General features: G+C 52.1%; 1 protein-coding gene across 1 annotated transcript; it reads right to left on the reverse strand.

The window, feature by feature from the left end:
- Nucleotides 1-1,229: 1,229 nt before the first annotated feature.
- Nucleotides 1,230-5,525, reverse strand: TPBGL (trophoblast glycoprotein like). The gene has a single exon (XM_036929780.2). It carries the CDS (start codon nucleotides 5,479-5,481, stop codon nucleotides 4,312-4,314), a length of 1,170 nt encoding a protein of 389 aa, XP_036785675.1. The 5' UTR covers nucleotides 5,482-5,525; the 3' UTR covers nucleotides 1,230-4,311.
- Nucleotides 5,526-15,051: the final 9,526 nt, after the last annotated feature.

Below are 15,051 nucleotides of genomic sequence, written 5' to 3' on the forward strand. Positions count from 1 at the left end.
TTGCTGTGTTTACTGCTGAATCCCCAGGATCCAGTATACAATGGTGTTTCAAACAGTGTTTCTGACTGTCTAGGACCAAACAACACAGCAAGTCATGCTGAGCTCAGACTAAAACCCAGACTTCCGGACTCTACTGGGTCCTCACAGTGTTCCTGCCCGAGGCCTGAGGGGTGTGGGTAGCAAAGGGGTCACAGAAGTAAAAGGCTTCTTGAGGAGGTGGGGATTGTGACTTCCCTGTTTTTGAGAGGAAATTTCAGTCTTTACAGGGTCACAGAACCCCAGGAAGTCTGACATATTTCTCTAAGTGTGTAGCTGCTTTCACGTCTATCACATTTCTGAGTTACACAACTTTCCTCTCCTTCTCCTGCTTTTTAAGGGGACATCCTGGACAGAATTCTTCCCCCTGGTGCTTGGCCCCTGCCCCCTCAGGCTTCCCACAACATCTGAAACACATGATTTGGAGTGGGAGGCTGGCCATTCAGTGGAGCCTCAGGACTGCTGAGAGGGCCTGGAATGGGTGGGTGACATCAGGGTACCAGGGCAAAGCCAGCCAGGCCCCTCCATCTCACCTCTTCCTGCAAGGACTCTTCCTTCAGTGGCCCCTTCCCTAGCCTCTCCTGCCCATCTGACCTCCCATGGTCCCTCTCTATGTCTCCAGTGCTCAGCATGAGGCCTGGCACAAAAAGGGTGGGCAGAAAGAAGGAACAAGTTAAGAGGCTCTCACAGTTCTCCTGTCCCACATATCACACTTCTCCACTTCCCGACTTCTCCTCTGAGGGCAGAGGTCCCTTTAGGGCCTCCCAGGGGAGAAAGTGGGAACACAGATCCATCTTATACCCACAGGCATCTTCCTACTTACACCCAACTATGGATGGTCTTCTTCAATTCTCAGACTAACAAGATCTTCCTGCTTCCTGGCCTTTACATAAGCTGATACTTTTGATCTTTTTCTGTTTTGCAAATTCCTTCTCATCTTTCAAAACCCCACTGAAATGTCACCTCCTTTAAGAGGTTTCCCTAGGCACAGTCAAGGGCCCATACCCTGAACTCTCAGTTTCCTGGGACTTCTTTTCTATAGAACTTGATTAAATATGATTCCTCCTCTAGGCTGTTAGTTTCTCTAGTACTGGCAAAGTTGTATTCAGTTGGGGCTGAATGGCTGGATCCACAGAGGATGCAAGGCTGGGAGCCCCGGGGATCTGTTGATAATCCTATAAGCCAAAGGCCACTGACAGGCAGACAGAGGGTGGCAGCCCAGAGACAGCATTTAAAGCAAACCAGTGAATGGCACTAAGGTTAAGTATCAACTGGCATACATTAGGCACTCAATTAATTAATTTCTGACAACTATTGATTTGATATTTAGTTCAGCAGCAGCTCTCATACAAAACCTTCAAAGATTTTTGCTGACAATGACCCCACAGCTAACAGCATGTTTTATTTGCCAGGACTTACTGCAGTCTTAGGCTACATTACCAAAGGACAGATCTTTGGAACTGGGGAGGTGACCTGGTAGAGACACATTTCTCCAACCTGTTTTAGAGAAACTATCACTGTTTTGTCCTGGAGGATTGACAGAGCACTCTTTGAAGGTCACTGGCAGATTAGACTGCTTCAAGAGAACTTAACCCCTTCCTATGAGAAAGTCTGGGAGAAGGGGCCGGGAATTTGCTGGGAGAAGATAAAGAGACTCACGTACTGTCTCCAACACTGTTTAGAGCTGTCCTGGGGTGAGGTGTTCTCCTGGCCCCAGAGCACAGCTGGGACTCTCAGGGAGTCCCAGGCAGATTCCTCTGGCAATGAAAGGGATGCTCCCAGAAGGGGAGGGAATGAGCTCCGTTTTCAGAGAGGGTGCTCCTTGTTGAGACAACTTAGGAGGCTTCCACATTCCCTCTGATGTCCTTTTCAATGTTCAGAAGGCACAAATTCTAGAATTATATGATCCTAAGACTGCAAAAATGCCAACATTCTAGACTTCTGTCATGTGGTTCTAGGGCATTCAGACCCTGAATGCAAAATAATCCAACCTGGGGATCCTGAGGGAAGAGAAAAACTTCTTACCTTGGGCCTTCTGGCACAGAACCCTTCTGTCTCCTTGCTCCATATATCTCAAGGGGTCATTTTATGCACACACACCCCTCCAGGCTGCTTCTCCTCTCAGCCCTTGACACATCCAAGGTACAGTTCTTACCCCTCCAGCTGGGAGACTGGTGTGACACTGGATATAAGAATGTATCAGGTAATTCACCGCAGAGGATGATGCCAAAGCAGCAAATAGTGATTCCCCTTCTTTCCTGTCTGAATTAACCGCCTCGGATTCTCTGTAGCTGTAGCTGGATTTCCTCCCTGATAGCCTTGTCTGTCGCTAGTGTTTGTCAGTCCACCTGCATCTCCCCACAACCCCCCCCACCCCCGCCGTGATGAGGAATGGCAGGGTAAGAGGACGCAGAGAAGCATAGGACCCCACCCTGCTTGTGGATAACCCCACCTCAGAGGATAAAAAGCAGGCTGGTTTGGAGAGCAATGCCATCCCAATGGAAAGTCCCTCCATGTGTCTAGCCTCAGTCCTGCAACATGCAGTCAGAGCCCTTATCTTCTCCCATACTTTGGGAGAAGACACCAGAAGTCACTGCCTCACCACAGGGAGGTCCAAAATGCCTTCTCGAGTGTCCCCTCCCACCTCCTTCAATGCCCAAGGTCAGCAGGAATGACATGGCACCACTTACAAGAGCTGAGTATCAGAGATTATTGCAGACTTTATAGAAAACTGCCCAAGGGAGATCCAGATTTCTCGGGTGAGTGTGGGAAGGCAGGCCTCAAGCCATTATGTTGAAGGTAGGTGACTTCCTGTGTGCAGAGGCAGCACAGGCCAGCCATTCTGCCTGATCTAGGGGGTGGGAGTAAGGGAGAGGCAGCCCCCTCTCCACTCACCGATTGTGCTTTGGGATCATGCAGAAGGCAGGGCACTGAGGCTCTGACCCTAAACAGGAGGGCTTGTGCCTGAGACAGGGGCAAGATCCCCTTCCTCTTCCAGAAGGCACGAGGGGAGGTGTGTGGGGAGGGTGCACAGCAGCAAGGAATCCCCAGGCGAGAAGTCACATGGGTGGGAAAGAGGATGTGGCCAGTGGCTCCCAGCCCTTCAGAGCTTCCTACCTGACCCTTCTGAGAGGCCGATAGCCAGGTGGCCCTGGTTCTGAGGCCCATTCATCTACTTCACACCCCCAGGACTCTCTCCTACTCCATGGGGATCTGCCCGTACGGTTGGGGGCTGCTTGGCACCTGCACCTGTCTTTCAGGCTTGGAGAGCTTATCCTAGGAGGAAAGGATGGTGAGCACATCTCAGGGTTGGATTCCTCAGTGGAACTTGCCCCAGTGAGTGGCAAGTGTGGGGTACTTAGTGCAAGTGATAGGTGTGGGGGGAATCAGCCTAAGACTTGGGCAGGGGAATGAAACTCAGAATGGGGTGAAGAGCTGACAGTCTGACATTGTGGACAAGCACTGAGTATTTTGAGGAATCAGAGCCCTGGTGGGAAAGACTGAGGTGGCTCCACACTAAGGCTATAATGGGGTATGCCTTTCCCTGGGATGGGAGAGAGAGAGGGGAGCTGAGCCCCAAATCTGGGAAGGGAGGAGGCCTGAGCTAGAGCTGGGATGGTGGTGGTATGAAATACATCCTCAGACTGGGGGCATTGCCCAATCCTCAGAGCCTGGGGGAAGTGGGTCTCTCTGTGGGATGGAGGGCTCAGAGCTACTGGATGAGAAAACAGGCTCAAAGTCTACACAGCCTTTTGGTTGGGGTGCTCTGCTTCTGAGGCCAGAATGGGATGGAAGTGCCCCTGAGCCCTGGGAAGGGAGCTGAGGGCTCCACACGGGAGATGGGATCAGTGAAGTCTAGGCTGATGTTTCCCGCTGAGAGGTCAGGGCTCAAAGCACAGGGTGTTGTAGGCAGTCTCATGGCTGTTGGTTTTAAGGACAAGGTCTTCAAGTGAGTCTTGAGATGGAGAGGGGGCTTTTGGTGGTTCAGGAGAGATGTGCCAGAGCCTGGATGCGCAGGTAGGCTTTTGCTTTTGGAATCAGAAAGGGGTGTCTCTGGGTCTTTGATGGTGACAGCTCTCAGAGGCTGGTAAGAGGGCATACAGCTTGGCGCCTGGGGGTTGGGGAGGGTTGCCATAATCAGAAGGTCTCGGACCAATCAGGACAGGTCTCAAAACCCCAAACTCTTGAGTGTCTCATACCCACAGCTTCAGGCCAGGCAGTCCCAGTAAGGTCCTCAGCTGGCAAGGGCCGTCCCCAACCTCCAAAAGGCAAAATTCAGAGGCCCGAGCCAGGGGATGTGGCGCGGGAGCCGGCCGGGGCGGCCGGGGCGGGCGCGCGGCGCGGGTCAGCGTCCTGCTCGTAGCGGTAGTGGTAGCCTTCCATCTGGTCTCGGCAGGCCTCGCGCAAGTTGCGCATCCAGCGCTGGATACCGCGGCGATTTAGGTAGAGCACCATTAGGAAGATGAGGCCGATAAGCGCCAACACCAGCCCGAAAAAGACGTAGGAGGCTTCCAGCTCCGGGCCAGCGAGTTCCACTTCTTCCCCGCGACCGTCGGCGTCGCCGTGGGCGCAGTGCAGCCTCGCTTTCTCCAGGTCCAGGAAAGGCCAGCCGTGCAGTGCCCGCGGGGCGGCGCAGCGAAGGCGCCGCGCGTCGGGTACGCGCTCCGTGGTGTTGCGCAGCCAGGCCAGCAGGGGGCGCGCGGCGCAGCCGCAGCGCAGGGGGTTCTCGGCCAGCAGCAGGCGAGGCGCGGGGAGGCCGCCATCGCGCTCGAGCACGCTTAGCTCGTCGGGGGCCAGCCCAGCCAGCGCGTTGAAGCGCGCGTCCAGCTGCTCGAGGTGCTGCCGGCTCAGCGCGGCGGGCGGCAGGCGGCTCAGCGCGTTGCCCGCCAGGCCCAGGAGGCGCAGCTCGTCCAGCGAGGCGAGCGCGGCGTCCAGCGCGGCCAGCAGCGCGGGGCCGCCTCGCGCCAACGCGTGGTTGAGCTGCAGTGAGCGCAGCGCGGGCAGCCCGCGGAAGGCAGCGCTGCCCAGGGCGCGCAGCGGGTTGTGGCTCAGGTCGAGCGCCGCCAGGCTGGGCAACCCGTCGAAGGCGCCGTCCTCCACCACCTCGATGTTGTTGTGCGTGAGGCGCAGCGCGGTCAGGAGCGGCAGGCGCACGCCGCCCGCCTCCGTCTCCTCCCCGTCCGCGTCCCCGCCGGCGAAGGCGGCAGCGCGCAGCACCGTCAGGTTGGCGCCCACGATGGTGAGGTTGCGCGCGTCGGGCGGCACGTCCCGCGGCGGCTGCCGGAGCTCCGCGCCCGACGCGCAGCGCAACAACAGCTTGGGGCCGCCGAAGCAGTAGCACTGGAAGGGACAGGGCGCGGCGGGCCGGCTCAGCGCCGCCGCCACGAGCAGCAGCCCCGGCAGCAGCGGCCCCCTTGGCTCCCGCTGTCCCGCGCGCGGGGCCATCGCGGCTGCTCTCGCATCCAGCTCCCGGGCCGCCGCGCTCACCAGTGAGTTGGGAGCGCCTTGGGCGCGGGGAGTGGGGAGGGTGGGGCAAGTCCTTCCCCCGAGGCAGCTGGCAGTCGCAGGCGTCCGTTCACTGGCTCTAAAGTCCGAGGAGCCTTCACTTTCCCGGCCGGAGCGAGAGGGGTCAGGCGGGGAGGGGGAGCAGAGCCCCCCGCCCCCGGTGCCCTCCTTGCCCTGCGCGCCGGTCTCCGGCTTCCGCGGCCGTTCCGGGCTCAGAGCCGAGTGGGCAGGGTTTGTCTCCCCCTCCCCGCCTCCCGGCCTCCTCCTCCTCCTCCCCCAGAGGAGCCTCCGCACCCTCCTCGCTAAGAGGCGGGGTGGGAGGCTCCCGAGAGTCAGGGCTTTAGGCTGCTGCGCTTTCTTTCCCCCAGTCTTCAGCTCCGGGCTGCTGAGAAGTTTGGCTCTCTGAGGTTCCGACTTGCTCCGCATCAGCTGCCCCCAGGTCCCCACGTTTAAGCTGACTTCTTCTTCCTCCTTCTTTGGCACTTGCGGGGTCGGCCGGGGAGAGCAGGCAGGTGGGTCAGCACCACGGAGCAAGAATTTGCGGGGAGGACTTCAGAGCTCCCTCTACAAGCAAAGGCAGGGATGAGGGGTGGGCTAAGAAAGTTACTCATTTTTCAGCCTCTTTCTAATCTCAGCAAGCACCTTGCAGGGCTCTTCTAGGAGAGACCAGAAAGTCCCCCGCATTGGCCCCCCTTCCGAGACATTAGGCCTGGCTGGATCACCACCCCTGCAAGTCCTATGGACCAACATTTTCCCTACCCCACCCCATCCCCCTGGGAAGTCAGCAACACCCACTTCTTTCTCTCTGCTCTTCCCCATCCCCGCAACTCATTGGCTGCTCTGAGGTCCTTCCCTGGGCTGGACTCCTCCCCCAGGCACTCTCCTGGCCCAGGGACCTGGTGGGTGTGGTGATTCAGCTGTTTGCTGTCCCCTCACCTTCCCGGCACTGGGTACCCCCACTAGACTGTTCTACTGTGCCTCAGGACCCTGAGGTTGTTGGATATATCAACTGCCCCTTGCCCCTCCTCCCCCTATCCCCTCCAGGGTACCCCACTTATAAATGGTGAATGGGTAGGATGGTCTGGGGCTCCAGAGGTTGGGAGAACAGGAACAGATTTTGAAACATGGAGTGGGGTGTCCCAGAGAGTGCCAGGGCTGAGCTGTTTATAGGTTTGTTTTGTTCTGGATTTTTTTTCCAGAACTGGGGAGCTCTAGATCTGATTTAAAGGGACAGGCTCCTGAGAAGGGAGCCCTCCTGGCCTTGACATGAATTATTCAGGCTGGAGAGGCTGACACTTGATCTGCAGGCCATTCTGGTATCAGCAGAGCTGGTAGGGAATAGAGCACCCCCACCTCCATCACTCTCTCTCTTTTTCCTGAATTAGGGATGGTTGTTAGGTTGACTCCTTCCCTGAGGTTATATTTAACAGATCGACCAACAGATCAATACCACTTAAGGAGAAGAGGCAGACCCTGTGGTGGCCTGGGACTCAAGCAAGGACCAATGTTAAGGATCAGGGCTGAGGATGCTTGGAACGGGGTGTGTGTGTTGGGGGGAGCACCTATTGGCTCCCCCTTCTTTCTCCCTTATCCTCATCACCCCCAGACATTGGCAGATGAGCACAGTAACTTGCACACGCAGGATTGGACAAGTCTGTACAAATGTATATGTGAGGTTGTACATACACATGCACTTTTGTAAGAGGCAAGTGTGATGCATAAACAATCTAGATGTGTCCACATGTGAGCACACATAGACCCCTGCTCACTTGGGTTTGCATGCACATCCATAGGAAGGCTTGTGCAAACTGTGCACACTTCCAGGCAGGTTCAGATGTGCCTCATGTAAGTACATGCAGGCCTCTTTGTACATATGCACATATGAACATGGATTTAAGTGCATCTCAAATCTGGTATGTGTCCATAGATTCATAAGCACATACCTACCTGAACATTCATGCCTCTGGGTCCATGCGGATTCCTGGGTGTGCTCTGAGGGGCAAGCTTATAGATCCATGCACACAAGTACATGTGTCCAGAGATTGGCCAACTCACTCTGAGCCCACTCCTACCACCCACCATGCTCTTGTCTGTAGAGGTAACGTGGTGTTTTTTGTCGTATGGGCAGAAGTGTCAAACAGATGCCATTGGGGCTGAGCCCTCAGCTATTGCACTCCCCCCAGCCCTGGCCCACATCAGCTCCAAGACTTGGCTCTAACATCCCCTCCAGTGAGAGACGCTCTTTTCTGTTGTTTCCAATACAGAGACTAGCACAAGAAAAATGAGTGAATGAGTGCATGAATGAATGGAAAGGTCTCTGCTTCCTTGTCATTCTGCCTAGAGCCCCTTCTGCCTTGAGCTCTGAGGAATCACAGACCAACTGCCAAGTCCAGAGCCCTTCCCTAGGCCCCTGTGCATGGTGCCTGGTTCCTGGTTGGCTGGTGGCCCCCCTGGGAAAGGACTGCAGGGCAGCAGGCAGCCTTGACTGGTGGCTGCTAGGTACCTCAGTTAGGGAAAGGAGGCTGACAGAGAAGCTAAAACCATCAGCTGCCAGAGAATAAGGCAATGACCATGACTGTAAATGGAAAATTAAGGCTAGAGGATTGGGTACTTCCCCCAAAATCAGAGGTTGTCAGGGCTTTGCCTGGAAACTTGGTCCCAGGGTCCTTGACTAGGGTTTTGTTCAAGGCAGTGGCTGCTTCCGAGAGGGACCAGCACCACAGGCAAATCCTATCAGGATCCTAGGAAGCTGAGGCCAGGAATAGATGCCACATTGGGTCTGGTGTGACCTTGGACTTCTCTCCACATCTGGGCTGTCAGCTTCTACTTCTGGGAATTTGGGTGGTCTTCTGAATACTTTTCCTTCCTTGTCCTCTCAGAGCTGTTATGATAAAGTGAACTGGAAAGTGCTTCAAAAGAACAAAAGCCATATCACCTAGGGCCTGGGGGCATAGCACCCATCCTGCCACACTTCCACCCTGTGACTTGGGATGAGGCATTGCCCTTCGCTGGGACTAATTAGCTCCCAAGTCATTTTGCCCTGTTCCATCCTCTTCTTTCCCCCAACAGCAAATACCTGGCAGGTGGTATAAGAAATGTGCCTCCACTTGCTGTCTCTCTGCATACCTCTGCCTCCCTCCTCCCTGCCCTCCCCTCTATGCAAGTGTTCCTCTTCTCTGTCCAGGTTCCCCTGAAGTCAAGCCCATGAGCATGGAGAGGGTCTCCATTCTCTGGAGGAACAGTCCTTTCCATCTTGGGGTCGTGAGTTTTCAGCATGCAGTAGATAGTCAGTATATGTATGTCCAGTTGCATCTGAGGCTGTGTGTTTACTCCCTGATGCATTCAGTGGAAGTATCTTTGCTATCTGGGGTGCTCTCTCCCCTTGACTCTGTTTCTACAGTCCAGCCCTCTGTATCATAGGCTCAACTTGAGTTCTGCCCCCTCCAAGAAGCCTTCATGGCTTCCTTCTTTCTCCTTTGAACTTCACTTATTGATCAGAGGGCTAGAGCTCCTCTGAGCCTCCGGACTGTCAGCAACAGGACCCAGGACTGGTCTGATTTCCTGTGTTGTCAGCACACAGCTCAGAGGTCAGCATGGAGAAGGCACAAGGCGTCACTTATTGAATGAAATAATGATTTAAACATCTTTGATTTGATCCTCCTATCCCTGTTAGGCAGGCTGGGTGAGGAGCCCCCTATACTTTACACTGGGAGGTGGCAACTCAGAAAGGTTAAGTGCTTTCCCCAAAGTTGCACAGCTGACTGGGGCCCAAACCCGACAGGACCTCAGGTTTCCTGCTCATCTCCTTTGCCACAGCTCTCCCCATCCTAAGCTTTCTCTCTGGGGAGTGTGACTGGGTAAGATCCCAGGAGAGTCTGTGGGCAAAAACCTCAGGCCCTCAGGGTTTCCTTAGGACTCGGCAAGCGGGTCACCCCAGCCCCACCCAGGCAGTGATTGCCCTGTGCCAGGTTGAGAATCCCCATGTCAGCCACACTGGACCCCAGTTCCTGAATGTCTTATCCAACAAAGCCCCAGAGCACATCTCTGAACCTTCCAAGGTGCTGTCCCCTTCCCTAAATTCCAGCTCCTTCACTGGGCTCCTTTTCTCCCTGCAAAGGCCCGCTCTCTGTAAGCTCCACTGAGCCTTGGTAGGGAGCCTGGAGAGGTTTGGTGATGTCACTGAGGTCTCCCAGCAGGTAGCCCCTTCCCCATCAACCTCCAGCTCTGTTTTGTCCATCAGAGGTATCTTAGTGCTATTAAAGTCCTTGGGCAAGTCTGCCTTTCCAGATTCCAGTTTCTCAGTCTGCAAAGAAGGGGTATGTGTGTGTGGATAGGATGATCTTGTAGGGCTTTTCTGTCCTGTGCCCCTTAGCCTTTTAGGGATGGGCGTCATGGAAGGGAAGGTAATACTGTGATTTGCCCATGTTGGTTCCCCCATCTTCTTAATGTGTGACCTTGAACTTGGCCTCACCCCAACTATAAAGTGGTAGGATGATCTGGGGGTCTTCCTAAGTCTGATGCTGTAGCAGCCTACAAGTGAGGGTCCCTTTATCCTGGCAGTCTCTCCTCCCTGCTGCTCCTCCTTCCTCTGAGGCAAGTGGAGAGGCAGCCAGCAGGGCTGATGTGATGAAGCTCCATTCTTAGGTGGTGGGGGAGGACCCGGGTTCTCTCCTCTCATGTAGCTTCTGCACTGGCAGGGTGGAGAAAACCACTGCAGGCTCTGCTGTCCCCATTTCTCACTCCCCCCGACCCCACTGCCATGAGACACGGGAAAATCCATAGGCCCAAGATTCATTTTCTCCATTGAGTCAGCAGAGGCCACTCTGCTTCTGAGGGGCGGGCAACTGGCTTTTAAATAACTCTCCGATATTTAATACCCTCCTCCTCCCCTCTGCGGCCTGGGCCTCTGGGGAAAGGCTAGAATAAATGAGCTGGATGAGTCCTCTGAAAGTCGTAAGTGCTCTGCCCCTACCTCAACCCATCCAACCCCACCTAGACTCCCAGGCTATTGGGAAGAACTTGATTCCTTATTAATCTTTGCACTGGGCTTTACATTTTTCTAAGTGGTGCCCCAGGTTGGGTTTGTTTCCCCCAGTTTAAAATTGGACACTGAAGATTTGAAAAGGAGAGTGTCCCCATCTAGCTTTTGGTCTTGGTCTACTAGTTGCTGGCTGTGTGATCGTGAGCAGGTCCCTGTCCCTCTCTGAGCTTCTGTTTTTCACCTGCGTTACAAGGTGGTTCAGCCAGTGGCTTGCCACTGTTTCTTCTAGCTATAAACTTTCATAAGTTGTTGCCCTGGTCTAGATTTCCTCTCATGGAGCTGCCTTTTGCCTCCACACTCCTCGTCTTGAGGCTAAAGGGCAGAGCAGACTGAGGCTTGGCATCTGGCCCCAGGTTCCCCTGTACTCAGTTAGGTCAGGGGCAGGAGTGGATAAGGAAAGGGGAAGGAGCAGAGTTGAAATGTTTTCTTCTATTCCCTCCCCTACCCCTCTCTTCTTCTCCATCCTTTCTTGCAGGTAGAGGTCAGGATAGACCAAGGGCAATAACCTACTTAAGTCTTGGTTTCCCTAAAACTCAGGGTCTCAGCAGCTGTAGATGCAGTTTGAAGAGGTGGGAGCAAAACCCTCTTCCTAAGCTGTGCCAGGGTCAGGCTCCTGATAATGGAAGTTAGTGGGCCCAGTTCTCCTGGCTTCATCACTGTTTTGTGTTATTTGGAAGACAGGAATTGACATCTCTGTTGGTTATATGAGAACTCTGGGAGGTTGAGAGCTGTGCTTGGGGTCATCCCGGGTCAATGATGGAAAAGCATCTATAATCTAGGTTTTCTGAGTTCCCACTTTGTGCTCCTGCCAGTGCCCTGCTCCACACAGGAATTTGGAGGCTTGGGGATGGGAATGGGAGAGGCAGGTGCATTCTTGTTTAGATCTGGGAGTAACTTTAGTTTGCTTGAATTCCTTAGCATCCTTTTGGGTCCTCATGATCCTCCTTGGCTATACCAAGGCTTCTACTTCTAGAAATACAGAATCTTTGAATTCAGACATTGAATTCTAAGAACCACAGATGTGGAGAGCCATAGAACCATGGTCTATTGGAATAAGAACATAAGATTGTCGTGTTGGTAATATGAATGGTGGTGAATGAAACACTTAGAACCCTCAGTAGGGTATTCATGTCCCTCAATGAATCCTGCCTATGTATATGCATGCTTTTATGCTGTCCCTTCTCACACTGACTTTGGTTTGGCCATGTGAATTCCTTTGGCCATTGAGACTTTGGCAAATGTGATGCAAGTAGAGGATTAAAAAGTATTTGTGCAGTGGGGCTCCCCTCTTCATGCTCCCCTGAGATCTCCATGTGCAGAAACCCAAACAGGCCTCTTAGACGAAGAGATCAGAAACGAGCCATCCCAGCTGAAGCTCTCTATTACCAGCTTGCTCCCAGATGATCCTCCGGCTGACTCCAGCTGCCTGGGTGACCCTAGATAAGACCAGAAGGACTATCCAGCTAACCCAAGCCCTAATTGCTGACCCATTTACTGTGAATAAGTAAAATCATTGCTGATTTAAGCTATTAAGTTTTGGGGAGTAGTTTTTATGCAGCAGTAGATAACTGATTCAGAGCCTTAAAATTAGAATTGTACAATCTTAGTCATAGATTCCATATACCCCTACAATCACAGTATCATAGATTTCTGGGATCCAAACTGGAATCTTTGATATAGTGTCTGAGGAAAAGAAGGGTCCTGAGAATTTACTTTTTTAACTCCCACCACCCAGTGCTACTGTCTCCTTTAATTTACAGACCACTCACCCGCTTCCAACCTGGAGCTTCCTGCACCCCAAGTCCTTTATTCTGCAATGTTCTGTCTATTCTGCCACACAGTCATCTTGTTCTACCCCTCAGCTGGCTTTTCAATCCCTTTCTTCTGCTTTAGGAATCCTTCCCATGTTGGTCTGCTTGCTCTGGTCTAGAGAGCTAAATGTGAACTGGGTGGAAATTTGTTTTGGTATTTATCCTAGTTCCTGGTATAGTGCCCGCCACAGATTGGGAACTAATGAACATATCTGGAAGAAAACCACCACTACTACCACCAGCAAAGTCTTCCCTCTATCTGCTCTGCACTCTCATGACGTGTCTTCTGTGATCTGTCCTTGGTGCTGAATGCCTTTATCCTTTTTGTCACTCTGCCTTAGCATGGGTGCTTCCCGAGGGTAGGAAATCATTCTCATGTCCTGAAATTAAGTCAGTCTCTCCTCCCACTTCCACATCTCCAGTCTTTAGCCCCATCCCCATCTCTCATGGAGAGATCATTAGCTTGGATTATTTAATACAAACTAATATGTGGTGATGTAAAATAATTAGGATTAGGTTCAGCTGTATTCATCAGAATGCCCAAAAATAATTGCCTTAAGTGACATACAAATAGAAGTTATTTTTTTTTATCTCAGAAAGAAAGTCCAGATGTAGAAGTTTAAAATCTGAATGGTTTCTCCACAGCCATGAGAAACCAACACTCCTTCCAGCCACCCACTCTGCCTTCCCTAGGGTGTAGGCTTCATTCTTGTGGAGCAAAAATGGCTGCTAGAGTACCAGCCATCACATTAGATAGCAGATGGAGGGAAAGGATAAATAAGGGTACCCCTTCCCTTTATGGGCACTTACCATGATTTTATTCAACACGCTCTCTTATATGGCCACATCTAATTAGCTTCAAGGGGCCTGGGAAATATAGTCTTTTAACTGGGAGGCAATGTGCCCAGCAAAAACTTGTGGTGGTCCTTATTACTGAGGAAGAAGGAGAAATACTATTGAAAAGTAACTAGAATTCTCTGACATTGGTAAAGGAACAGTGATGTTGATGGCGAAAGTGACTGTGGTATTACAGCCGTGATGTTTGTGCTGACAGCAGTAGTAATGGTGATGATGATAGTAGTAGTGGTGGTAGTAGCAGTGATTGTGATATAGTGAGTCATAAGAAATGCATGTTTGGATTTCCCAGGTATCTTTGGTCTTTATCCATAGTTCCTGAAGATACTGTGAGTCTTAAAGGGGAAGCAGGTGTTTTGTCATGTTAGTGAAAGACTTTTGGACCTGCACCCAAGGGCAGGGGCTGGAGGCTGAATCAGCCCATGGCCAATAATTTAGTCAAGTGTGACTATGCAATGAAGTCCTCACAAAATCCCCTAAGAAGAGCTTATTGCTTTCTTGGATCCTGCCTCTCTGTTGGAGAGAGCTTCTGCACTTGGGGAACCAGAATGTGTGCATATGCCACTGTGCAGACCCCAAGCTCCACAAGGATAGAAGCTCCTTTATTTGGGACCTTGCCTTATGTCCTTATTCATCTGGCTATTAACTTGTCTTCTTTACTGAATCCTTTATTAAACTGGCAAACGTTAAGTGCCTTCCTGAGTACTGTGAGCTGCTTAAGCAAATTAATCGAACCCAAGGGGGAGGTCATGGGAATCTCCAGTCTGTAGCCAGTGGGTCAGAAGCACAGGTAACCACCTGAGGCTTGCGACTGGCATCTGGAGTTGGGGGTGGGGGGCAGTCTTGTAAGATGGAGCCCTTAACCTGGGGAATCTGGAGCTGTTTCTGGGCAGATAGAGCTAGAATAGAGTTGAGTTCTTGGACACCCTGCTGCTGTTCAAGAATGGCTTGGTGTTGTGTATGGGGGAAGACCCTCTCCCTTCCCCTCACACAAACATTGGATTCAGGTCCAGGAACCCAAAAGGAGTTAGTACTGTCATACTGCTGTCATTACTATTATTGTTACTATATATATATATAGGAAAAGACACCAGCACAGTGATGGAGAAGGAGAAAGTGCTGAGGATGGTGGTAATAAAGCTGGTAGTCAATATAAGCTCTGGTCTAGGAGACTATCAGAAAATGAGCCCAGTGACTACAAGGTATCAAGCGTGGGGCTTGCTCCAGGCCATGCAGAAGTGATTTTTGGCACCTCTACTGCTTTGTAGTTCATCAACTATGAGCCTTTTGCCTTCTTGAATCCAAGTCATCCCCAGAAGAACACACAAATTAGATTCCCCCTATTTAGGCTGGAAATAAAATCTGAAATGAAACTTACAGCCTTAGGGAGGTGAAGCCACAAGGGCAATTTTAGACTTTCATTTATTAGGGAATAAACACTGATGGAATTTATTACTACAGTCAAGGAAAACTTTGCTGTAAAATATGCAGAGAAACATGTGGACACAGAGCCTCAGATTTGACAAATGGTTATTAAGACAGACATGCAGAGAGTAACAGATAGGCAGAAAGTGGTCTGTAGTTACGCAGACCCACAGGCACAGATACACTTAGTCTCACAAGGAGGAACCAGGCCAACCCCTGTCGCCAAAGAGATACAGGCCATCCAGCCATTTTATTCCATAGGACGCCTTTGATGTTACCTCTGGCTCCCACACACCAAAGGTACTGAGGACCCAGAAATGACATTGGTGAGGAGCTCAGAGTTCAGGAGCCAATCAGAGAAGGAGGCAGTCTGACCCT

This window comes from Manis pentadactyla, chromosome 9, assembly GCF_030020395.1.
Source record: "Manis pentadactyla isolate mManPen7 chromosome 9, mManPen7.hap1, whole genome shotgun sequence".
Taxonomy (NCBI): domain Eukaryota; kingdom Metazoa; phylum Chordata; class Mammalia; order Pholidota; family Manidae; genus Manis; species Manis pentadactyla.

Excerpts from the sequence above, each read along its gene's own strand:
- TPBGL (XM_036929780.2), bottom strand. The coding sequence starts at position 5,481 with ATGGCCCCGCGCGCGGGACAGCGGGAGCCAAGGGGGCCGCTGCTGCCG.